Below are 25080 nucleotides of genomic sequence, written 5' to 3'. Positions count from 1 at the left end.
CCATGGTTAATGAAATATGAACACCCTCTTTGTTCCCGAAATTGGAGATAAGAAAAACAAACTTTGTAGAAATCGACCCAGTAGTTTTCGAACAGTGACACCAAAGGACAGTGACATTTATTTGTGAAGCCGACTATACCCATTAAACGGATTCTAATAATACACTAACAATTGCATTAGTTGGACCGTTGCCAAAACAGGCGACGAGGTTGGACAACGTGCGATCGGCGTTGACCTTTGCCCTCTTTAAGTTTTCATATCAGCGCTATGATTGGGGCACGCGCTGAGAGCGTGCCGAGAAAACAGGAAAATCGATGGAATCTGTCATGGGTTTGTGGAGCTCGATAGTTGTGATGCAAACGAAGGAGAGTCAGGATGGACTATAGTTGGTTACTTCAACTACTACAATCGTCATGTATTTTAACTAATTTCACAGTTGGTGCTATAGCAACTACCAGATTAGTTTTGACTCACTCTTAAATTTCAAGAGCGTATAGGCCGGTTGTGTCGCTGCAACCAGAGTCTTTCAAATACATCTGAAAGACTCTGCTGCGACTGAGCCGGTTGAGTCGCAGCAGGGAAAAGCTCTGTTTGGCGTGTACAGGCAGGCGGCTTATTACGCATCGACACAGTATATACTTTAGCTCCCTTCTGAGCTGGCTCCATGAGTTTTTCATAACCTCTGCGCTATATTGCTGTCAGATGCCTCCCGCTGTGGACAGCTTACGGCGGCCTCTAAATGTTGAGCACACGAATCCACTCACTCAAGTAATAAATGGGTAGTGAATTTTTAACATCATCCTATATCGGCTGGATAAACACAACGCGCCGAACTTCAAGGATTAATAACTTAATTTCTTGTACTGTTGTGAAATTTAATCGATATATAAATCTGATAGTTTTGTGCTCATTCTGAAAATTTGCTGCAGAAAACCTGGTTAGTATCTGTCAGACAGCCAATTAAAGAAAACCTTGAAAGTCAAAAATTGCAATGTCCGAAATAGTCCACGAGACGTTGGATGCAGGTGTCCGAGCTGATACCTGCCAATCAAATGTCATGGCGCACCGGTACGATTATTTATTTGGATCTGTTAGCTCACATGGGTGAGTTTATCTCATCACGTCTTGTCCGTCGTCCATCGTCCGTCGTCCGTCGTCTGTCGGGCCGTTGTCAGTCAACCATAGGGCCACTTTTGCTCACTATTGAGTCTAGAAAGTTGAAACTTGGTGTGAAGATGTCTTATGACAACATGGCTTGACACAAATTATCGCCTTTTGACCTACTTTCTGGGCTCCAGGCGGCCATCTTTGAAAACATTATTTTGTCAATATCTAATGAACGCTGATAGCTAGAACAATGAGGTTTTTACGATGTGACTACATGACATAATATATGGGTTTTTGATTTGACCTACTTTTGAAGGTCACAGAGATCAAACCCTAAAATTTCAGCGAAAGGAGCACGTTTCGTCATTGATTGTCCTAGACTCTTCAAATTTGATATGTAGACACCTATCGGGCATCTGTACATATTAAAAAAACTCAGGTGAATGTGACCTACTTTTCAGGTGTAAGTAGGTCAGGTCATAAAACTCTATGTCAGTTATATCAAGAAACATTCACTGTGTGATCCTCAAAGGTGCACCATTGATCGATATGATCAAGATTGACATAGAGCGTAGAACATTTTGACCTTGACCTAGTTTCCATGGTCAGAAAGGTCAAACTCTAAAATTCCACTGAAGTTGATACGTTTCACTACTATATGTCTGAGATTCTTCACCTATTGGGCATTTGTACAAGTTGACCCAATTTAGGTCAATTGTGACCTAGTTTATCAAGTTCACAGAGGTCAAACTCTAAAAGTGTCATTGACAGTGCCATATTTTGTCATACATGTGTCTAAAAGTCAATTTAACCTCCATTATGTCATTTCATCTGCAACTAAATGATTCCCGGGTGATCACAATGTCCCAAGGACATTTCATTTATTTCTGGGCAGATAAAGGTCATAGTCTGAAACAATAGTTTCATCCGTTGGTGCTCAGTATAACCATCCTGAGATTCAGGTTATTTTTAGTCTACGTCATATACATGAACCTGTTTGAAATCTCGACAAGTTGAGTATATTGAGAACCACTGGTTATGCCAGGATGCGGTATAAGAGGCTAATGGACGTATGGACTAAGCAGAATGGTGGGTCATTATTATCACTTAATAGAGTGTAATTTGCATGTGACTCTCAAGGCAATGATTTTAAAGTTTTGACCTGCACTTCTTTTATTTAACATCACTTCAACACCCATTACAATATTTCAATAACATTTACACACACTGTGGGAGGATAAAGAAATGTATGAATTTTCACTAGGATTGACTGGGGTGCCTTTTGAGATACAGTGGTGGCTAGTGCTCTAAATTTTGGGATATCATGATGTCTAGACGAGAGTATTGTTGTGATATTTTGACATATCACTTAAATTTTGCCATAAATCTAAAATCATAAAACGTATCTTAAGCAAAATTTAGAATAATGTAAAGAACAACCAGGACCTAATATCCACCATATCGCCTAAGAGTGGATATCTTTGTAGTTATTTATCCTAAAATGTGGCGCGTTTTTTATCCATTCGGCCATTTCTGAAATCTGCCTACTGTTTTCGAGACAATGGCACTCAGTCACCCGTGACTGTATAAGTCGGCGATGTACGTGTTAAAAACAGTATGTACATGCAGCTCCTCCTATTTGCTCCTCCTATTTGTTCTTAATAGTATGTGCGTTTTGTCATCATTGCAGACAAACTGACGAATTTTAAGATCTTGATAGATGAAAATCTCTGCCATCATGAAACTGGAACAGTACAGTTTAGTCGAGCACAAGAAATTAAATGTGACACGACGGGTCCTGTTGTTGGAAAACGCCTGAAGATCCAACGAATGGAACCATCGTCTTCTCTAACATTGTGCGAAGTGAGCGTACAGGCTTTCCAATTTAGAGGTTCGTGTCAGCAAGGTCACGTAAAGCCAGCCCTATGCAGGCTTTTTATCACTTTAGCTCCTCCCACACTGCTCCTATACTTCTGGGAATTTTGTCAGCATGTGTTCTTGTAGCGTTCGACTGAGTTACCTAGAAAATGACTAACGAGCGTGGTAAATCACACCTTTGTCATGTTTGTCAGCAGCATCACAACCCTAAAGTTATGCAGCTGTATATGCCAGTATGAAGTTGTTTAAAAAAGACTGTAGAATTCTAATTTATTGAACTTTGCGCATCTATCAGAATGCCACAACAAGCGCTATGGCCCCAACTGCAACAACCAATGCCAATGTGCCAATGATGAAAAGTGCGATGACAAGACAGGACAGTGTCCATCTGAGTGTAACGATCGCTTCACAGGCCCTTACTGTAACATAGGTAAGAATCGTGCAAGGAAGGATTCATAAGAAGGACGACCTGAGCTTGGGATAACCAGGAGAATAATGTGCCCCTGCTCGTCATTATGGACTTCAAATGTGGTGTCACACAAAGCTGATCTAATGATGATTTTCGCTAGTGTTGTGTGGGGTTTTGGACTTCAATGATTTTTATAGTCCTGCTGGGAGCAATAATCGTATGAAAAGCCAACAGATCTATTAATGAAACTTCTTGAAGGGACAGGTTGAGCATGGTGTGGCTATTCCATGGTATACATATAGATAAACGGTGATAACGTATGCAACAGAAATAGTCCTCCGACGGCCATTACCGATATCAGGAAGGATTGATTACCAAATGGTGACACGAGATAATAAGACATTCTAAAACATCTAAATTTATAAGAAACCGCAGTTTACAGTGTAAAATGCACTATGCGCCAACAAAGCCTCGTTTTGAATTCAGCGACCATGAAAACCGCTTGGGTTGGTGCAAATTATGAAAGCAGTCAAAAAACAATTGTGCGTTGTTTAATTTGAGATGTTTTAGAATAGATAGTAATACCTCACTGCTGATTGTCTCAAAAACCGCGAGGGTGGAGCAAAATGTTGGCCGAATCATCGGCTGTCGACCCCCGCGGTTTCGGTGTGACAGCCAAAACCTCCAGTTCGGTATCCTTATTCCACTAGTTCCGGCTTGCTCGATCCATCTTCTGCGCCATTTGACTGGGTGTCTTGGCGTTCTTGGTTTAGGAATCCACACTCATCTGATGGCCAACTGCTATCAAAATCAGGCTGAACGAATTTTCTCTACAGTCATTTTCTCTACCAATAAATGTATTCAGTAATAGTCTATCTGAGGCTTACGGATCAAACTGCATTTCTTTAATTACATCATCTTGTATTTAAAGGGGTACCAGCAGTTACAAAGGATGGTCTCTCCACCCCGTCTTCCGTCAGTGTCCGGTGGCAGTACACCCTTCACGACAGTGCCTTTGATGCCGGCAAATTTGATCGGTTTGTTCTGAGATACATGGAACACTCGTCAACTTCTTCAACTGTCCACGCCGAACAATTCCCGAGCCAGGAAAATGTGAAGCATAACGTGACCGGTCTCAAGCCATCGACAGAATACAGCTTCCATGTGCAGCTCATATATAAAATCTCCACGAAAAGTGAGGAAGTAAATGGGTCAGTTGAACACTTTCGAACTGAATCATGTGCAGGTAATTTGAAAACATCACTTTTTTTACCAAAAAACATATATAATGCATCAGCCCCTCAATGTGATTCATCATCGATGGTTTAAAACTTCTCTAAAACTACTCCAAAACCATACTCACAATTCGCTTTCGAAGACAAATATTTATTCTTCTGTTTGAAATACAAAGTCATGTACTCAGCTGCATTGCCTGTTTGAGTAAAAAATGCTCAAATTTTTAGGGTAAAAATACTGCACCAGTTTTAGTGCCATATCCCAGCTATATAAAACCATTTCGGCCTGCCTCGGGCCCGGATAATACAGAGTGTGGTTGCAAAGAGTTAACCAAAGGTTTGACATTTGACATTTTGTGGGCAGGTTATATTTTGCAACTGATAATATAGGATTAATGTGTTTGGCAATTTCTTTTAAAAATTTATTTCGTTTAATATTAAAGGCTACATGGGTTCACCGATGATAACGCAATCGGACTCAGTTGTGGGAGGAGGTGCCTGGCCAAACAGAGTATCCCTTACAATACACGCACAGGTATAAATCGTTTTTAAAAATTCGTTTTCATACTTTTTTCCAGTCAGATTATTTCAAAGGCCTACGCCGTTCGTTGAAAATTTTCAAAATTTGTAGATGAATTTGATAATGTTCAATTGCGTAAAAACGTACGAAATATAAACTTCCGGCATTATTGCCGCTGTACATACTATAAATACCAAGTTTCAACAAATTCGTAAGGAGTGTGTAATAAAAAGTCCCTTTCTCAGCCAAACATCTTTTCATAAATTTTTGTGACCATCAACCAATGATGTTTCAGAAACCAGAGATGTTAGCTGACTGCTTTAAGGATTTCCACGTGTACGCCAGGAAAACCACCGAATCAAGCTACATGAAATTAACAGAGGCAGACCAAACTTACACTCTCCACAACCTTACAGCATTCACAGAATATGACATCAAGGCGGCTGTGACAAGTCCCGATGGACAAGAGAAACATAAGCTTCAGAAGATAACAACAGCAGAAGATGGTAACTGTCTTAGAATTATCATATAAAGTTGCCTCTTTTACTAGGTTCTGTTATATCAATCATTCATGCAGGTATGCATTTATAAACAAATAGGACGCACAGGGGGAGGGGCAGGGGCTATGAAAACGATCCTCCGACAATTTTGAGGTATATTGTTGAAATTCAATGAGAAAAGCCCTTTTTCAAGATTGCCAGTGATTTGCCCTTGTACTTTTTGGAAAACGCCTTTGAAAGTCCCGGGGGACTACCATGAAAAATTTATAGTAACATTATCATTTTTTCATTTTGACTGATCTATTACCGTTGTTCTGATGGTCACGTTCCAAGTATATTATGTTATGGCAAAATACTATATAAGGCGAGCTTATATACATTTGGGGCCTATTAATCACAGGAAATGCCTATCCAAGCTTAAAAACGGCTTTCTTGAATAATCCTTGGTTATAATACAGCTGGCTGCTAAATGTCTCAAGTACTCATGCCGACTTACCGGCGGTGAACATCAGTCCTAAAGTCTACTCCTCTAAGAAGGATGGATAATTAGGCACAACGACGGTAGATCGGCATTGAAGTACAATGCTTGTTTGTCCTGTTTCAGTTCCGTCAGTGCCGACCATTGTGAAAATTGGGGGAAGTCTCACTTCCGTGTCCATCAAAATCACCCAGCCAGACCAACCATATGGAGTTATCCAGAAATATGACCTTGCAATGTGGGAGAGGGGCAGTCTGAACCATACGGTCTCCAGCCAAGGACCAACCAATCTTACCCTCACCTTCAACAATCTGAAGCTAAACACAACGTACAATTTCAAGGTAAACCCATACAAACATCTCATCCCCATCAAGTCGATTTTCTCAGAGGCGTATAATTCTAATTCCTATGGCCATGGGGTTTCGGTCGACCGTAGATATTTACTCTACCAATTGAATAGCTCAAAACGGTTACGAGCTGTGGTTAATGGTTAACATGATATTGGCATCATATAATAATTTGAGGACCGTTTAACTGTCTGTCAGTCTGCTTGTTCAGGGGTTGGGGGGGGGGGGTTATGGGACCGAGCATCCCACCAAAGTGAGTCATTTTCAGTCAAAGCGAGGCATTTTCTGTCGTCTGCTAACGGAAACAAAAGAAATGTGAAGTATTATCCCCTTCGAACAACAAAGAGCTCAGAAATGGGACCAAACATCCCGGAATGGGACCAAACATCCAAGGAATGGCGGACGAAAATCATTTTGATAAGATTTTTTGCTTGCATTTGTCCTCCACACTCGTCCTGAGAACGTTATTCGCAAAACTGGCTCCGTCAAGCAAAACATTTCTTATTAAACTGTATGATAATGCCAATTATGTTACGTATATACATCCCAGAAATCGGGAATTCCAAAATCTATATCGAGGGTATTCAAGTGTAGTTAATGGACAACGAGGTCAAAGGTCAAGGTCAGAATGCCAAGAGTCAAGGTCATATGGTCCAAATTACGCACACGGGCAAATTGTCACCAAACTAATGTCGCGATTTCGATCAAACTTTACACACATACAGAATGCCCTTAATCGTAAACGAGGTCAAAGGACAAGGTCATAAGGTCAAAAGCTAAGGTTATATTGCCCAAGTCACGCACATGGACTTACTGCCAACAAACTAATGAACCGATACCCGCGAAACTTGGTGCATTTATGCAGGTCGATGCCAGTTTCCCGCTGGATGGTAAAAGGTCGAGGTTATAAATAGTGTACCATCAAGGTCGTGCGGTCGAAATAACCAAATAATGGACAACTTCAAAACATGAAGATACATTCGTTTACACCTACATGTAACATGCCTAAGATACAGTGGTGAAGGAGGTTTTATTGATTTTGCCGTCTTTCAGGCGCGAGCATTCACATCATATGGCGGTGGAGAGTGGACTGAGGTCATGAGTGTCCTCACCAAAGAGAACAGTACATGTAAGTAACCAGGGACGTAAAATAATCTTTATACGTTTTCGATATATTTTAAATATACATGTATAGATCTGTAACCAAATTTAGGTGCATGTAAATAACGTTTTAGATGCACATGTAAGGCAATTAATTGTCAATTGTCATGGCCAAAGAATTTATAGGAGAACACATGTTTTTCCCTTGTTGTATGTATTTGAACATCGACATCGCCATTCTATATGAAAAAATTGAAATGCGTGAAGATACAGAATTAGTTTATTAATTACTCAACGATGATTCATTAAAACGCCAGTCTAACTGATAACACCCATCTAATCTTTGATAGGTGTTGCCAGTTAAACTTGCGTTTTAATTGATCGCGTGGGTCATCAATGTGTAAGTATTGAATAACTGGTCATGGATCTTTATTCGCCTGTGCAATAGCAACCACTCTCCATATACTCTAGTTTCTCACTTCTAGCGTCCAGCTAGACGCAAGGACCCAGCGCGCCGCGTAGCGGGAAAATAGCCAAGCTGGCGTAACATTTATAACGGTTAAACCGTGATCTCATTATGGACTTATAGCGCGATTATGGGGTTGTAACTATTTTGCTGTATATTGTCACGAGGAAAGAAAAGCACGCGACCTATCGCCAATCTATTTATGTAAAGTGATAATTAGAAGGCATATAGTTCAGGAAATGTTAATAAATAATCATTCCTTATCGTCTTTTGAGAATTTTTAATTTTTAATTGTAAAAAGTATATGCCTACGTCACAGAGTCTCTGCAATGGTCATTTTTATCACAAAAGTCTCGTGCAGCCAGACCTTCTTCACTTATTAGTCTGGCGCAAGCCAGGCGTTCTTTGTACTAGACGTTTTCCACCACAATGTATCTGGGCCGAAGAAACCCTGCGCAAGATTACCTCGAGCTGGAGTAAAGATTATATCATGCTAATGACTCGAGGAGCATACTTCCCGATTGAGTTTTCCCAGAATGGTGCATATCTCGTGAAGCTACTTAGTCTGATACCATTAGGCCCCGTGTGATGGCGCTGAGGCGGCCGCTGTAATCAAGAGAGTGGTTAATTGAGTCACTCTTTGTTATGACGGACCTAACCAAAATCGCTTACATATTCGCATTGCTACAATAAAAGATCTTATACTGAAACCACATACCCCCTCACACTCAGAAACCACAAACGCCCACCCCTTCCTGCTACCTTAATACTTCTGGATCTTTACACAGTGCAAATTTCTAGGCCCGTAATGGGGTAATTTTCAGGCCTTCTATTCAAGCTTATTGTCATTGACGCTGCTGGTCAATCAAGTATAGGCCTAAAGAAACTCGTTCCTGCCGTAGGCCCACCAAAATGTTCGCATACACTGGCTTACCACATTGGACGTTAGGCGTGCGAAGCTAGAGTAGTGTAATCGTTATATTTTTCTTGTCAAAACTGGCCCTTCATTTCGTACAGCATCACTACAATAATGGACGTAGAGGTGTAATAGTTTGTAATGTATAAACTCCTCCGTCAGTTTAGATCGGATGACAACAAAGCCTCTCCTGAGAGTATGTCTTGGCGGGCGTTAATTTTGGAATTCTGAATTCTGGATTCTGGTCAGTCTAAAAGTGCTCTACCACAGCTTTCAATACTTGATGTATCTGAAGAGGCACTCTTGGCATGGCCTATCAAGTTGCTGCTCACGGTGCTGAACCTCCAGCTTGCCTTTCGACTAAGTGCCTTGCCCGAGACATTGCTAGGAGGAGCACGCATTTAAAGTTATAATAGTAATATTGTAATTGGTTCGAGCCATTGGGCAGCCGACATGACATGTGAAGGCCTATCTAAGTTCTCCTTCATGTCCTTTTTCTTCTCCGTATAAAAAGGGGCATATTGCTGACTGAGGAACGAGGCATGTTGACATTGCCTCATTATCTCTATTGGACCAATTGATGTCCTGGTCTGTGGACAATTGGTTGGTTTAATTTGCCTTATATTTTCATTGCAATGTAATCCTTCGGCCCGTGCAGCTCAAGAAAAAGCCCATTTGAACCTGCCTGCGCCACGGGTATATTGCTTGGTTATTAATTATCATATCACTTTGAATCAGAACAACGAGTACCATCCCTGAAAATGCTTTTTTATTTCTTTTCCGTTGTGGTTGTAGCTGAGACTAATGTTGGCCTGTTAGCTGGACTGGTTATTGTAATGATAATTGTTCTTGCGGCCATCATTATTCCCGTGGTCATTATTGTAAGGTAGGTACAGTTACGTTAGCGTTGCGAGTGTTCAGAGACGTTTTTGCAGTAATCGATGCCATACGCCTACAATTCTTAAACGGCTTGGTTACAATGTACACCTGTTTATAGTGCATATTGCATTGTGCCTCGTTTTAGCGGCAGTGATTATGGTAAGGCAACCATAGCATTTAGATTCCTCGCGGTGTTTCGTGAGACAACAAATAACGACAATGAGGTATCAATTCCTTAAACTCTATGTTATATTTGAGTCTGTTCGAAAAAATGCTAAAACGTCACGTATGCTTTCTGTAAATATTCCGTTGTTTGGAGAACGAAGCATGTAAAAACGTAATAGGACGTCATGTTTCGAAGAGCCAAAAGAGGCCCCGTGAGCCTAATGAATAACTTGCTTAAAACGAGGTCTATATTTCCTTCTGCTCTATATTCTAACAGGAAAAAGCGTAGAAGTAAAGAACAAGCAGCCGAATCACTCGAAATCCAGCAGCATGAAATAACAAGTCTTAGCATTATACAGGAATTCGAGTGTGGAGTTCTTCAAACAGAAAATGGTGAGAATCGAAAATAGCCCCGAGGTGTCATTTTACAAACATTCTGACCTAATTACAATGCGAGGTATAAGGATAGCACAAATAGATTTTCTTGAAGAAGAACCATCATCAATAATTGATAAAGACCAATTTTTTGTTTCAGTGTCAACTTTGCCAGTTGTCCCCGTCGATACTGGAAAGGGGTATTCAAATCTGCAAGGTCGAACCGTAACGATTTCTGATCTGGCTCCTTATGTCAAGAGTATCAGGGGCAATAGAGCATTGGAATTTAAGGATGAGTTTGGAGTAAGTTGCTTACATTTTGTTGTCAAAGGCATGTTACGATAATGGTTGATCTTTTTTACTCGGATTGCATTTATACCAGGCCATGTAGAATTAGCCGAATAAGCGGAATGAGTGGATTCTGGGCTTCAATCACCTGGAAAAGCCAATATTTGTCGCGATGATTCTCGCCATGCCTGAACTCTGAAGACGAAAGGAGGTAACGTAATACAGCGCTGCGCGCGGCTACCGACTGAACTAAACTGTCCCTACGGACCAGTTTTCATACCCTCATTGCGAGTCATGGCTTAATGACTGTAAAAAGCGATTTTCAAATAATCTTTGTGGCGTATCTAACAAATTAAAACTTAATGAATTCCTTAAGTTCCATTTTGTATGAAATTATATTTTTTACAGAATCCGCTCATTCCGCTAATTCTACATGGCCTTTATACCACCCGTTCTAGTCCAAACCATGGTCCAAAACTGCCTCGCAACACTGGCGAAAATCATTATTAGTTATCAGCATTAGTTGATAAAAGAGTGGTGGCGCGCATGGTTGCAGGCTGAGGTATTGTCCGCCTGGCCTGGTAAAGCCAACGCCCAAGTTGTCCCTTTAAAAATGTACAGTATTTAATAAGTCAGTACAGATTTTTTCAATAGTCTATTACATGTATATAATAAATTGACAAATCATAGGTAAAACTATGACACTTATGAGGGTAACACGTTGGTGCAAATAATGAAGGTAAGGCGTTTTCCCGTCAATAAGATTGGGGCTATACGTATTCTTCAATTATACATGTATATAATTCGGGACTATCCTATAACCAGAATTTTCTCTGCAGAAGCGATTCATTAAAAAAACCCGGAGTTGTACAGATATTTCTTTTAAAAGAACAGCACGGATGTATAGCACTATAACTGAAATAATCGTGCTATACATCCGTGCTATCAGATACCCTTCCTTGCTTCAGGAATTGCCAGTGGATGTTGTAAGGTCAACCAAAGAAGCGAAGAAACCAGGAAACAACGTGCTTAACCGCTACAAGAACATAATAACTTGTAAGCATTTCATTTCACGGTATTTAAAGGAATGGGCGGCTTTTTATTGCGGTATATGTTGGTTCTTCCCGTGGTTCATCAGTAAACTATTTTTCCAAACGTGATCGATGCTTTTCCAATTTTATAGTAGAAAAACGCGTTATTCGTCATTTCTAGTATGCATGGCACGAAAGACCTTTCCCGCCACGTGAGTGCACGCAGAGATCCGAGCTCAAGTCACCCCGTCATTTCCATTTATCGTCGCAGTTGCGGGGTAATCAAGCGCCATCAGTGTGACGTCGGAAAAATCGATATCAGACGTCACAGGGTAGATCCATAGCTCCAGGAAACCCCTCACTAGTGCATCGTTCAATGCTTAAAGGGTTGACGCATGGAGAGCTAACTCGGGTCAAATCGGAGTCAACATCGGAAAAGCGTGATAATTCAGTCAGATTTTGAATTTGTCCATTTTTTGTGCAATTTCTTGATGGAAACTACTTGTGACTGGGCAGCCGAGAGCTGGGTAATATTACCCTTAATAATGCCAATGGTCCTTTAAGTGTTTTTGTATACGTATTTGCAGATCGATAGACATAGACCACATGCTGCTTCTACGGGGAATGTACTGTAGATTATAGTCCTTTCCTTAATATTATATCCGCTTCGCCCAAAATACTGCTGGTCGGATTTCTTTGAATTTTTTCTCAAACCAAACAGGATTTTTAAGATTCAAGATTGTCAGTCCAGAAGTAGTCATTTGGGGGGAGGGGGGAGGCACCTGGATAGGTAGTATTTTGTTTCTGGGTATTTCTCATTTATGCTTGGCACATGCCGAGTGGATGGACAGGAAAATATAATTACCCGAAGATTTAGACCAGATTGATCAAGAAATAAACCGTACAGAGCGGAAAATGTCTACATCCCTGAATGCACTTCGTCAATGTACACAAAACATTTTACAAAGAAATTATATCCTTGCCATGGTTAATCAAATCTTACAATCTTAGTATAACATTTACCAAGTACAGATTAGATTGCATTTACGAATGGACTATAGTTACTACTCGCTAGCATGTGTGATTATTTTTCAGATGATCACAGTCGTGTTATCCTTCAGCCCATTGGAGAAGAGCAATCGGACTACATCAATGCAAGTTACATCCATGTAAGTGGTCGTGTGACTCTAGTCTGCATCTAGAAAGCATATCAGGATGACGTTTGCCCTTATATATGTATTTCAGAAGAAAACACCTCTGAATTTGCCAATTCGTAGCTGTAATTTTCCGTGCGTGTCCGATCGTCGGATCATCGGATTCAATATTACTTGCGAAGCACGCATGTACGGCATACTAGTATATACTCACGTGTTAAGTGTCTATCAACAAATTGCATTTGAAAGACAATTAAATAAATGCACTAACATTAACCAGAGACTAGATTCAGATTCGGATGGACTCCAGCATGATGCTCTATTTTTGCATTTGCAGGGTTATGATAAGGAGAAAGCTTACATTGCTTCTCAGGGTAAGATGAATTTATCATTTTATTATCTGTCATTAATTACAAAAACGCATACATGTTACAAAGAATATTTTATCAGAATAAAATTCGTCACAGAGGCTAAGACAAACCAATGAATATTTCGATTAAACAGGAAGATACTAGACGTATATATATATAAAACAGCCAAATATCATCGTATTTGTTCAACACTGTCTTCTGAAGAACAACCGTATAAGCCTCAGCCCCACCGCAAAACATATATTTCTTGAAGGTGCTAGCGCTGGTGTGTTCGAACTACAGTTTCTTTACAAACACTACCATAACATTGCAGTTTCCTACAGTAGACATATGTATTATTGGTATAAAAACAATCCAAAAACCTGCAATATAGTGGAATGCAACATCGTAACATCGATTTCCAAATCACTCTTTGGCATCTCATAACCATGGCAGTGAAAATACCTCTATAGAAAATAGACATACTATGACGTCGACTTTTGTATTGGTACTTCCTTTCAAAAAATCTGTAAACATGCAGGTCCGCTTCCTAAGTCCATTACGGCTACATGGAGAATGATATGGCAAGAACGCTGTGACACCATCGTCATGCTCACCAAGACAATAGAAAAGGAAAAGGTTTGTAAACATCAATCGGCCTGAAAGACCTATATACCTCAATATAAACAGAATCTTTCAATGTAGATATTTATTGACATACGCTGATATCAACAGGTTGTTTGCATTAAGTTCTGTTCAAAGACGAACACACTATATTTGGTCAGAAGAAAGACGGTTGAATCTGGAATGCGCGTGATGAATAACTTGCCCCCAGCAAAATCACCTCCCATACTTTGTTTCCATACTTGTTTCAAATGTTTTTTAATTTGATTTCTCTTGTTTGTCATAATATAAGAAAGCAAAATTCGAAAATAGCATTCCCTAGTTTGTCATAATATACTGGATCCACTCACCAATAAGATCCGAAGCCCGACAATACCCGATTTGTACCACCGCCTCGATGGGTAGAGTCTAAATATCCGAACAATAGTAGGCCTTTCGTAGCCATAAAAGGCTTGGGATATCTATTCAAGAGTTGACAACGTAATCGTCATGAAGAGTCAAGACTCTACAGCGGAACTTTTCATATTACAATTAAATACCAATTGGAAGAAAAAAAGACAAGATGTCCCTCCCCTTTTATAGGTGCGAAAGGCCTTTTATTATGCCCGGCTGTTTAGGCTCTACCCATCGAGGTGGTAGTAGAAATCGGGTACTGTCGAGCTTGGGATCTTATTGGCGAGTATTACAGTAAGAACGAAAAGCACATGTCATAACAGGCGCTCTCTCTGCTTCAAAACATTACAGTCCTTCAATCAAAATTATGTTTAATTTTCATTTCAGAAAAAGTGCGAGCAATACTGGCCGAGCCAGGGAAAAAACACGTATGGGCCATTTACCATACAGCTGGTGGAAGAGTACAAGTTTACCGACTACGTGAATCGGATCCTGAAGGTCACATTGGTACGCTTATTATCATCAGTTCAATATGGGTTTGTTTGATTTTTTTAATTCAGGACCTTGGCTTGAAAATGCTTGAGAGAGAGATGGGGTAGGTGGACAAGTGTCAATAAAAGTCATCAAACGACAGGTTTTTCATGCAAATTGGTCGGACTGACTGAGGATAAAAGTGGTATGCCCCCTTCCTCCATGATCAAAAAGTCAGCTACGGGCCTGTTGATTTGGCAGAGCACAGATGTGCTATCAATGCAAAACGACCCTCGCCATGATCACTTTGAAAATGCATTAAAGATAACCAAGGTATCCACGATAACAAGAGGTTCTCCTGAAAGATCCTAATTTGCGATTATTTTTTCTTTGCTACTATTGGAAATTATTATATTTAAAGACGGCAAAGAAGGTCATGTTACTCCACACTGTTACACAAAATTATATTGTTATACGCAATTATCTTGATCATACAATATTGTTTGCTTTCAGAATGGGGAGGTGCGCATTGTCAAGTACTTCCACTTCACCGCCTGGCCCGATCACGATGTACCCAAGTTGGCTTGCTCTTTGCTAAACTTCAGAGCGAATGTTCTGAAGGAGACTGAGTATGGGAAGGTACCCATATTGGTACATTGCAGGTAAGTGAACCAGACATTTGTTGGTGTAAGGTATTGTATTCAGAGTATATATATAGTAGCTTTTCGACCAAAGGTTGCTGCTGTATCACTTGGCTTCTCGTAAGTACGTCAATGAGCTCCGGCGGTTTTTCATTGCAAGCTGTATTGCATAATAACTAGTATTTCGTCCATGGTATTCCATCGACAATTCGCACAATATTACAGAACCACTGGTTCTAACAACAGTAACTGATTATTTTTACATGTATATCTACTAGCGTGCTTCTTCAACACACAGAAACAACTTTGAACTGTTCGCTTTGTTTGTTGCAGTGCTGGAGTAGGCAGGACTGGGGCCTTCATCGCTATCGACTATCTGATCCGACAAGGAAAGGCTGAGAAAAAGGTCAACTTCTACGAGTGTGTACTCAGAATGAGGGAACAGAGACCGAACATGGTACAGAACCTGGTAAGTCATCATCGAATGTATGCCCTCAAAATGAAGGAGCAGAGACTGCATAACCTCGCCATGGTGAGTCAACATCTCAAATGTGGCAGCAGAAACTGGCATTGGTACAGAACCTAGTAAGTCAACATCTACGAGTAAACCCTCAAAATGAGACTGTAGAGACCGAATGTGGTAAATCTGGTTTGTCAACACCTACAATAAGGGAGCAGAGACCAAACATAATACAAAACGAGGTAAGTCAACATCTCCGAAAGTCTCCTCGAATTGAGGGAGCAAAGACTGAACATGGTACAGAACCTATGTAGTAAGCCAACATCTACGAGTATGCCCACAAAATGAGGGAGTAGAAACCGAACATGGTACAGGACTTGGTTAATCAACATCTTCGAGTAGGCAATCAAAATGAGGGAGCAAGGACCACATTTAACATGGTACAGAACCCAGTAAGTCAAAATCTGCGAGTATTCTATCAAAATGAGCGAGCAGAAGCCGAATGTGGTAAGTCAACATCTAAAATGAGGGAGCAGAGACCGAACATGGCACAGAACCTGGTAAGTCAGCATCTACGAGTCCGAACATTGGTCCCTCAATTCGAGGACACTTTCGGAGATGTTGACTCACCTCGTTCTGTACTGAGACCGAACATGGAGCAAAACACGGTTAGTTAACATGTTCGAGTGTGGTTCGAATACCTGAATGCTTTGATAATTTGGGTAGACATGGTTAGTAATTTAAACAGACATTATTCCATTATAGACCTCTTTTTCGATCTGTAGGTATTAGAGCCTGACTGGTGGAGAGAGATCGCCGAAAGAAACAGGCTAATGTTCCAGACCGAAGTACAAGATAGATTAAATGTTCCTCGACATTTCAGATGTCACCGTACTTGGCTTTCATCAGAAAGCTACTATCGGGACTTCGTCTCAGTTATTATCATTGTTCCGTTTTACAGGGGCAGTACACACATATACATGACGCAATTTTAGAGTATTTCAAGATAGGAATAACGTCCATCAAGAGTGACAACTTTCCTCAGAAGTACAGTGACATGATCAAAGCAACACCTGGGAAAGACACTTGTCAATTACAGAACCAATACTCGGTTAGTACCTTCTTTCTCGAATCTATTATACGAGGGGGGGGGGGGCTATCAATATACCGGGGAAACCGACCTGTCAGTTACAGAACCAGTACTCGGTTAGTATGAGTATGAGTACCGAGGAGCGGGACCTATCAACTCCGGAGCCGGTAATCTGGTAGTCCGGAATTCCGAGTCCCTCGATATTTTCCTCGCAAAAATGGCTCTCCCATGGCATACCTAAATATGTTCCGGATCTAGAGATTCTTGGCCTACTACGAACTGATTACAAGCAAATGGTGTGACGAAGCAAGCATGAACAACAACAAATTTTCATATTTATGATCAGAATTGCTGAAGAGGCTTTTTAGCTCAGGCAGAAAGCGCTGCTGTGCTTTTATGTTTTGTGAAAGAGATCATGTGTTCCACCACAACTAATTCCGTCTCCCCAGATACACAGTTTTTCACAGGCTGTGTCTTTTTTATTCAGAGTTACCTAATCTTCGTTATCACATTTTCAATTCTTCTTGTGTTTTCCCTTCAATTCTGTCAAAATCTTCTGTTTTTGAAAATATGGCAAAATTCTTGTTTTCCAATCTTTTATTCTATTTTAATAAAAAAACCTCGTGTAACAATAACTTCCTTGCTGTGAACGACTAGGCCCACGGGAGACATACGGCAGCGATTGGAGTCAGAATACAGTTGTGGACTGTCTTATCAATTTCAGATTCTGGGTGCATTCACTGATGCCATCAGCCCTTCAGAACAGGCCCTGGCGAACATGAGCAAAAACAGAAAACAGGACATTGTTCCAGGTAGGTGGTCAGCCGTCTGAAAAAAAATAAATCAGTCGCAAATATGTAGCCCCTTTAAGACCACCAACTTTTGTAAGTCTATCCTAAAGTCCACACTTCAGCATGACGATCTACTGTTATAGTGCGTATTGAGGAGACTTTAGGATTGATGTTCAACGTCGATAAGTCGGCATGGCATTTCTGAAGTGACGACCGTTTCACTGTGGTACTTTGTATGTTGACATGTATACTGTAAACCTTAAAACTTTCGCGATGCCAAAATTTGTCGAATTTGTCATTTTCACTTGCCGATAGGCTACGAAATGTTTGCCTTCGATGCAGAAATTCAATGGTTAAAGGCCATATATCAAGGTTTGAAAACATGCTTGATACTCATGAAATATGTTGAGGGTTAAAAAAACAAGATCCCAGACATTAAAAAAATTCTAATAATAAAGTCATTATTTAGTTATTTCAATTTTCAAATTGAAACTATTTGAATTTCCCACCACACACAACTTTAGATTAGTTCCACATGTGGCCGCTAGGGATTTTTGTTTGATGACGTAGATCAGGTCAGTCAGAACAAAGCAAGATGGCTTCCGCATACAGTTCAGAGAGTGAGAGCAGTGAATTTGAGAATGTTTTGGTCGATACAGAAGGATATTTAAACGTTGAGCCGTACATGTTCGAGCCATTGATATCACTAGATCATAATGAGAGTGATAATTCGGACGAAAGTGATGAGGAAGTGGAGGATGAACGCCCTGAACTGAATTTGCATGGCAGACCTGCCGATATAGCAAAGAAGACATTGATAGATGGTTGCAGATGCATAACATGTATGATTTTTGAACAGACTAATGTTGCACAATATTGTTTCGCCTCGTCTGTGTTGTATCGCCAGTTATGTCATGACGCTGAACTACTATTGAAAAGTGACGGTATTATGCACAATCATCTTGACGTGACGATATAATGCCGTGCAACGTGAGATAGGCCTAGATGTCAGATGACAATAATCTGTCATTGACAGTGGCTGTCACTGACACTGACCTGTGTCACTGTCACCTCGCTGTCACCTTGCTATGGCTGGAACACAAGAAGACACTATGCGGTATCACAGGCCCCAATAGGGCCTACACATTATGTATAACAACCGACCTCAGCAGCCTCGGGCATTAAATGCAATTGACATGGTTGTGTAGCCACTGTACAGTGGATGACATGTGCCGTTTGCACTTCCGAATCCACAGCTTCCTCCTCTCTCGTTCAACTGGCTTTGGAAATTCATAAAAATAGGTCACGTCTGTCATTCGATTGTTCTTTGTGCTAGCCTTGACACAATTCGGAGCCACACAATACACCATAGTGAATGAAACACATTACTTCCAGGTGTGCATAATTAATTAAGGCCCTCCTGCTTTTATGATTGCATGACATGTACAGATAACCTGATCTACATCACAACTTTTGCTGAACCCGCCGCCTGGCTCTAACAAGCCAGTTGCTAGCCTGATCAGGTAATCAAGTTGTCAAACACATAATTGGCTATATCTTCAAAATGGATGGAGCTAATTGCATTTGGTTTTCTGTATTGTATAAAGTGTTAGGTACACTTTTGAAATCGTCTTACAGCAGAAAATGGCAAAAAACCTTGATATATGGCCTTTAATGCTTTGGAGTCGAAATTCTCGCGTTTCATGGAGCATTTGCTAAAATCGCGGAAATAAAAAAAAGCCTCGCAAAAATATCTCGATTTACTGAGGGTTGTTACGCATCATTTTATCAAGGCCATTAATCTTGTCCACTTGGCTATCGAACAGAAGAAAGGACATTTGTCCGGGATATGGGTGGGGCCATGTATCCTACACTTCCATTAAGAATTCGTAAAGACTAATAATATAATTTTTTGGTACTATCCATCTGTGATCAGAGTTAAAGGTAGCACCAGTGAGGGGAAGACAATATACCATTCACTTACTTCATTCTGAAATGGTTTTGCTGAAATGGTTTTTGGTCAAAGAGTAGCCTAAATGGCGGAAGATGCAGCTTTTCTACTCGGAGAGTAGAAGCAAATGACGTGACACAGGCAAATTCTGAGTAGACTCACTAATTATGAATGTCTCTATTTAACAGATGGCGCATCTCGTGTTGTCTTGTCTACACCAATAGATGGATGGAATGATTATGTTAATGCAGTTTATGCCACGGTAAGACCGCGAATGTTACCATTGGTGATCGGGCTCCCCAGTAGAGGACTACTTTAAAGCTAGTCTGACTCTACGCTGCTCGTTTTTATTGTGTTATATCTTGTGGCTCATGTAAATAGAAATAGACAATGCAGTACTAAAGTCTTTATGCACGAAGATTCGGCGTTGGAACTTGGCATTCAAGGTATTTGCTTATCAGTGTATAGTAGCGTTGTTGAAATTTATATTCATTTTAATTCAAGTGGAGTAGGCCTTCAAAGTGGGGCAATAATGTGTATATGAGATTAAGATGAAATGAAGAGCGTTACTTAGTGATACAATGCTGTGCCGGTATTTGGCAGGGGGTATCATCATTCTTGTGACATTTCTATGTTAAAACCCACTGTGTATTATCATAGTCCGACTTAATTCAGATTCCACCATCTGCTTTCAGGGCTACGGTGAGAAGGACAACTACATCATAACCCAGATGCCCCTCCCTGAGACAATGAAGGACATCTGGAGGATCGTGCATGACACGGGAATCTCCACTATTGTTATGATGAACATGGTCGATGATACTTATGAGGTAATATTTACTGGCCTCGAAGGGTTAATATTGTCACTATAGTTCACAGTAGACCGTATAGGTATCAGAAAGGTAAAGTTGCAGTTCGATTTCTTCGACTAATACATTTTGAAGGATAGATCCTTGCTCAAAGCACGTCTGCTCAGCATCCCAGAGTCTTCATGTGGGCACCGAGGAGCCGCAACGAGAACATTAATTGACCTTAGTTAGAACGATGAAAGATATTCAAAAATAAGTAATTTGAATAAAAAATCGCGACATAGACAAACTTATTTTGGAACAAGGAACTTTAATGGGACATGGATGTTTGCAAAACTGGTCATTCATAAAAGGATACCGGGTCCTTGGTTCATAAAGTCGCTGGCAGCTTTATCGAAAACTGACTGATTTTCGACCTTCTTTTGTATCAGTTTTCCACAGTTTATTGGCCACAAGAGACTGAGCAGATGGAGTATCACCCACTGGTAGTAGATTGCCTGGACGTAGACACATCCAACACAGATATCACTGTCAGAAACATGAGGATATCAAAGAATGCGGGCAAAGCCGGGGTAGTAAGTAACATTTTTGCTCTGTGACATGTGTCAATAATAGAAGACGGGGCTAACGTCATTATCTAAATTGTATTTGTAAAGGCTAATGATAGAAACTATGATCAATAGATACTCTGACCGCAGTTAACATATTGGGTTATAGCATTGCTTCGCTTCTATTAAGTGTGAACGGCGAGCACGGGGCTGCTGTGACCCGGGCGATGGCGGACACGCGGGATTTTCCAATTGGATATCGGGGGTGCCGCTCTCGCACGGGTTGCCACGAGGCCGTGCCAATGCCCATGGACTTGTTGAATGTTCATTGTGAGTACTGGTGTAAACATTCATGTTCATTGGGCTTTGCGCGAGATAATTTGTGACCCGTCACAGCAAAACCAGGTGCATGTCGCACAGAAGATGAACCTAAATGACACCAGGAAATAATGGAAGAAATTGATGTGCTCATATTTCACAAAAGGCAGACAGTAGAGAAATGAACCAACAGGCCGTCTCAACCTGCCAAGCTCAGAACGAGAGTGGCCTGATTTTGCTGTGACGGGTCACATTTATTTTGTTGGGTTATAACGAGAAATTAAATACTCAAACATTTAAATTGCTACAACTGTAGATGAATGCCGGAGAACAAAAATTGAGCAAATAAAAGCGCTTGGGCTTAGCTGGCCTATAGTTTATTTAATACTGTTACCATATATCGTCTCTTTAGGGAAAAGATGATATGTCCGGTCGAGTGGTCCGGCACTTTCAGTTACAAAACTGGCCCGATGGTCAGGCGACGCCAGCGTCCGTGGAGGCGATCGTGGATCTGCTAGAAAAGGTGGAAAAGTGGCAACAAAAGGTCGAGAACAAGAAGATACTTGTACAATGCCTGTAGGTGCCTTTAGTTTGGAATCAGAGCTAACTAATGTACACATGCTTTATACAACACAAAGAAAATGGAAAGATTATGTTCGTGCTCGGAGTTATTCCTCACGGTTCAAAATGATTAATAAATAGCATACCTTTCTTGCATGTGATTAGGTCGTATTTTAACAATGTCATTGATATCTTGTCTATAGGGACCTTGCTTCTCAAATTGGCAAGCCTTCTGGGTGGCGCATGCACTAAATACCGCTCCTAATTATCTTTTACACGACATGATTGCGCATGGCCAGATGCTAGAAACGGCCTCGGCCTACACATTGGCCAACCCTTCGTGGTCCTCGCATACGTCATCCTCTATGGTGTGATATCATTTCTAGGGACGGTGCTTCCCAAAGTGGTGTCTTCTGTGCGGCGCATTCTGTCATTGAGAAGGTCAAGGTCGACCAGGAGGTGGATGTTTTCCAGTATCTCCGTCTGCTGAGGTCAAACAGACAACAACTCGTCAACACTTATGTAAGTACTCGAGTTTTGCAACTTTGTCCAAATCAATGTCGGACATTGTCATTTAATAAGTCTTCCGGATATCCTGTTTTGTCTAGGCTGGTCGTGTAGTGTTCAGTCAACTAATACAACCCCCTACCGTCTACCTAAAGTCTTAAAGGGGTACGCTGTTTGTAATTACTGGTGGTGAGGCGAAATAGAAATGCAGTTATACACAAGGTAGATGCCACCTATACACAATGCCGTATTGCAGTAATCATGCAGGCAACTTTGTTGAAACTTGGTATGAATAGTATGTGTGTATCTGTCTACACAATGGCAACGTTGAAATTTATATTTAGTACGTATTTACGCGATTGGAATTGTTTAAACGAATGGTTTAAACTGTCATTAGAAAGATGAACGCCATGACTCTGCCTGAATATTATTCTCCATGTTCGATATCACTTTCACTTTTCTTTCAGGAGCAATACAAGTATGTCCATGAAGTCGTTCTGAGATATCTACAAAATTTCGACCTCTATGCTAACTTCCAGTAAACAGTGCAATGTACTTCCAGGGAGTTACTTTATTTGAGCAACGAATCGTTTGTCGAAATCTATTATACAAATACCAGCAGCAGTGGATCGATCATTTAAAGGGAATGTTGTTTCCAGGCAAATTGTGGCTGGAAATGGTTCGTGACTCCACCACCACGGGTGTCAAAATCATTCTATACAGTATATGTAAACTCTCAAGAGATACATGAGGCCTGCATATTTTCATTACGATGGCAAAATATATACCAGGTTACATGTAGGTGCTGGTGCCTCATATCGGCGTCGGTCAAACTATCCCAGTACAGCCTGATATCACGACTTTAGAGTAATTTAACTACGTTTTACCATGACTTACCAAAAAGGCACTAGCTATCTCAGAATTTTATGAATAAGGTGTAAATCATCAGCTAAGTATGTTTGATGTTTAGTGATTCAGTATTACTCTAGATTAACAGCTGAATCATGACCTGGACTATGTTTTACCTGATGTTCAAATAACTTTCTGTCAACCTGTTCTCTTCTAGCAGGCATTTGGATTGGTCATTTAACACTCACACATAGCCTTGCTGAAATTTGGCCTCCCTCAAAAGCAACAACTTGCTATCACAGGCTAGCTCTGTTTAAGATGCATGGTTAAGTGTATCAATACATGTCAACTTTAAGGATGGCTCAATGAGGTGATGGACATTTGATGTTATGGCCAAGATGTCCCACCAAATCAGGCCATACTCAGCAGGGCTTTGTGGGAGTGATTCAAAGGCCGTGGCTAGATGCAAATTTGTGCCATGTTTTATAAACACCTTGTATAGGAATTCTATATTTTACATTGTAGATACGTACGTATATATCTACATTTATTTTTAATTATTCAAGACGGTGCTAGTTGAAATAAAAATGTGAGTGTATATCGGGTTATTCCAAAAAAATGCCTGTGGACTGACAAAAAGTGTCAAAAATTTGTTCACGTCTGTGATGATGTGCCCAGAATGATGTCCATAGATTTCTGTAAAATATCCTTTTGCAATTGAATGGAACTATTTTTAGCACGAAACACCGTTATTTGAAATGTATATTTGGGAATTATGACATCATTAGAGTGATCAACAATATCGGGTCATTATAACGCCTATACCATCAGTAACGTCTCTGACCACAATTACCATATGGATAACTATTGGTCAAGTTCAGGAAAGCGTTTTCTACGGGTCGAAAAGAGTCGTAGCGAACAGTTCATAAAAAATTTAGGGTCTATTTATACATTTTGGTTGTTTACATTTGTAAGTTATGGTGTTCTCGGTAAATTCAATTCAAATGGATGGGATATTGATCTGACACATGTGTTTAGAAAGACAGATTAATAGAATCGGGCATGGGCCGAGACAAGAATGGAGTGATTACAATGCAATTCTCAATCTGTGTTAAAAAACTAAAAATCTTGAGCTAAAACAGGCGACTGTAGATATGCAATGCACAAGCATTCCGACGGCCTATGTTCACCATATTGGACCAATTTAGATTCAGTTGAAATCTCGGTGAAAACAGAAAAAGTACCCTTAGTAGACAGCAATTACAATGGTCATGTATCCTACGTATACTGTGAATGGATCGGATTGTTGTCAATTTGCAATTGATATCAAGTCCATAGAAATTTCTGGAGAGCAATTCTCTGCGAAAAGTGTTATAAGACGAGGCCGATACAGTCGCATAATGGCTTCGTCGTGGTTTGATAGTTCAGGAATATGTGCAGACAACATGTCCTCCGGCTCAGACACAATTAAAAGCATCAGTTTGCATTCTGTTACTCTCCAGCAAGAAATCTAGACGCATATTATTGCAGTGGAACAAGGCTACCTTCATCCTGTTCATGTCTAGTTCGACGCATATTATTGCAGTGGAACAAGGCTACCTTCATCCTGTTCATGTCTAGTTCGAAGAACAAAGCTTGGCGACCTTCATACCCGGCCGCTACACATCCAGCGAATCTCTTGTCCCTACATTGCATAAGACCTCAATGATGGGGAGGCTTCTGTGATGACTTTTCCGGTGGAACGTAAATTGCGTCTATGATAGTTTGTTGTAATTTGAATTTGCATTAAAACGTCTGAAAATGCAAGTATGTGTTCTTAGTGGTGTGATAAATGCTACTTTAAACCAGTTGATTAATTTCCTGGGTTT

At 40.5% G+C, this 25080-nt stretch overlaps 1 protein-coding gene across 1 annotated transcript in view; it reads left to right on the top strand.

Moving 5' to 3' along the window:
- LOC135486272 (receptor-type tyrosine-protein phosphatase U-like) overlaps nt 1-24591 on the top strand; it is a 56098-nt gene extending 31507 nt beyond the window's left edge. The window contains exons 5-29 of the mRNA XM_064768960.1: nt 2798-2998; nt 3281-3415; nt 4326-4640; nt 5073-5164; nt 5445-5655; nt 6254-6468; nt 7528-7603; nt 9753-9843; nt 10279-10394; nt 10537-10679; nt 11633-11720; nt 12791-12864; nt 13187-13223; nt 13741-13838; nt 14604-14723; nt 15201-15349; nt 15662-15797; nt 16750-16899; nt 17603-17690; nt 19809-19882; nt 20316-20450; nt 20861-21004; nt 21708-21871; nt 22243-22378; nt 22831-24591. Coding sequence (XP_064625030.1) covers nt 2798-2998; nt 3281-3415; nt 4326-4640; nt 5073-5164; nt 5445-5655; nt 6254-6468; nt 7528-7603; nt 9753-9843; nt 10279-10394; nt 10537-10679; nt 11633-11720; nt 12791-12864; nt 13187-13223; nt 13741-13838; nt 14604-14723; nt 15201-15349; nt 15662-15797; nt 16750-16899; nt 17603-17690; nt 19809-19882; nt 20316-20450; nt 20861-21004; nt 21708-21871; nt 22243-22378; nt 22831-22905 — 3263 coding nt within the window. The 3' untranslated portion in view covers nt 22906-24591. The remainder of the gene's footprint in view (nt 1-2797; nt 2999-3280; nt 3416-4325; nt 4641-5072; nt 5165-5444; nt 5656-6253; nt 6469-7527; nt 7604-9752; nt 9844-10278; nt 10395-10536; nt 10680-11632; nt 11721-12790; nt 12865-13186; nt 13224-13740; nt 13839-14603; nt 14724-15200; nt 15350-15661; nt 15798-16749; nt 16900-17602; nt 17691-19808; nt 19883-20315; nt 20451-20860; nt 21005-21707; nt 21872-22242; nt 22379-22830) is intronic.
- Nucleotides 24592-25080: the final 489 nt, after the last annotated feature.

The sequence above is a fragment of the Lineus longissimus genome, chromosome 4 (assembly GCF_910592395.1).
Source record: "Lineus longissimus chromosome 4, tnLinLong1.2, whole genome shotgun sequence".
Classification (NCBI taxonomy): domain Eukaryota; kingdom Metazoa; phylum Nemertea; class Pilidiophora; order Heteronemertea; family Lineidae; genus Lineus; species Lineus longissimus.
This window is presented reverse-complemented; position numbering and strand designations above follow the sequence as displayed.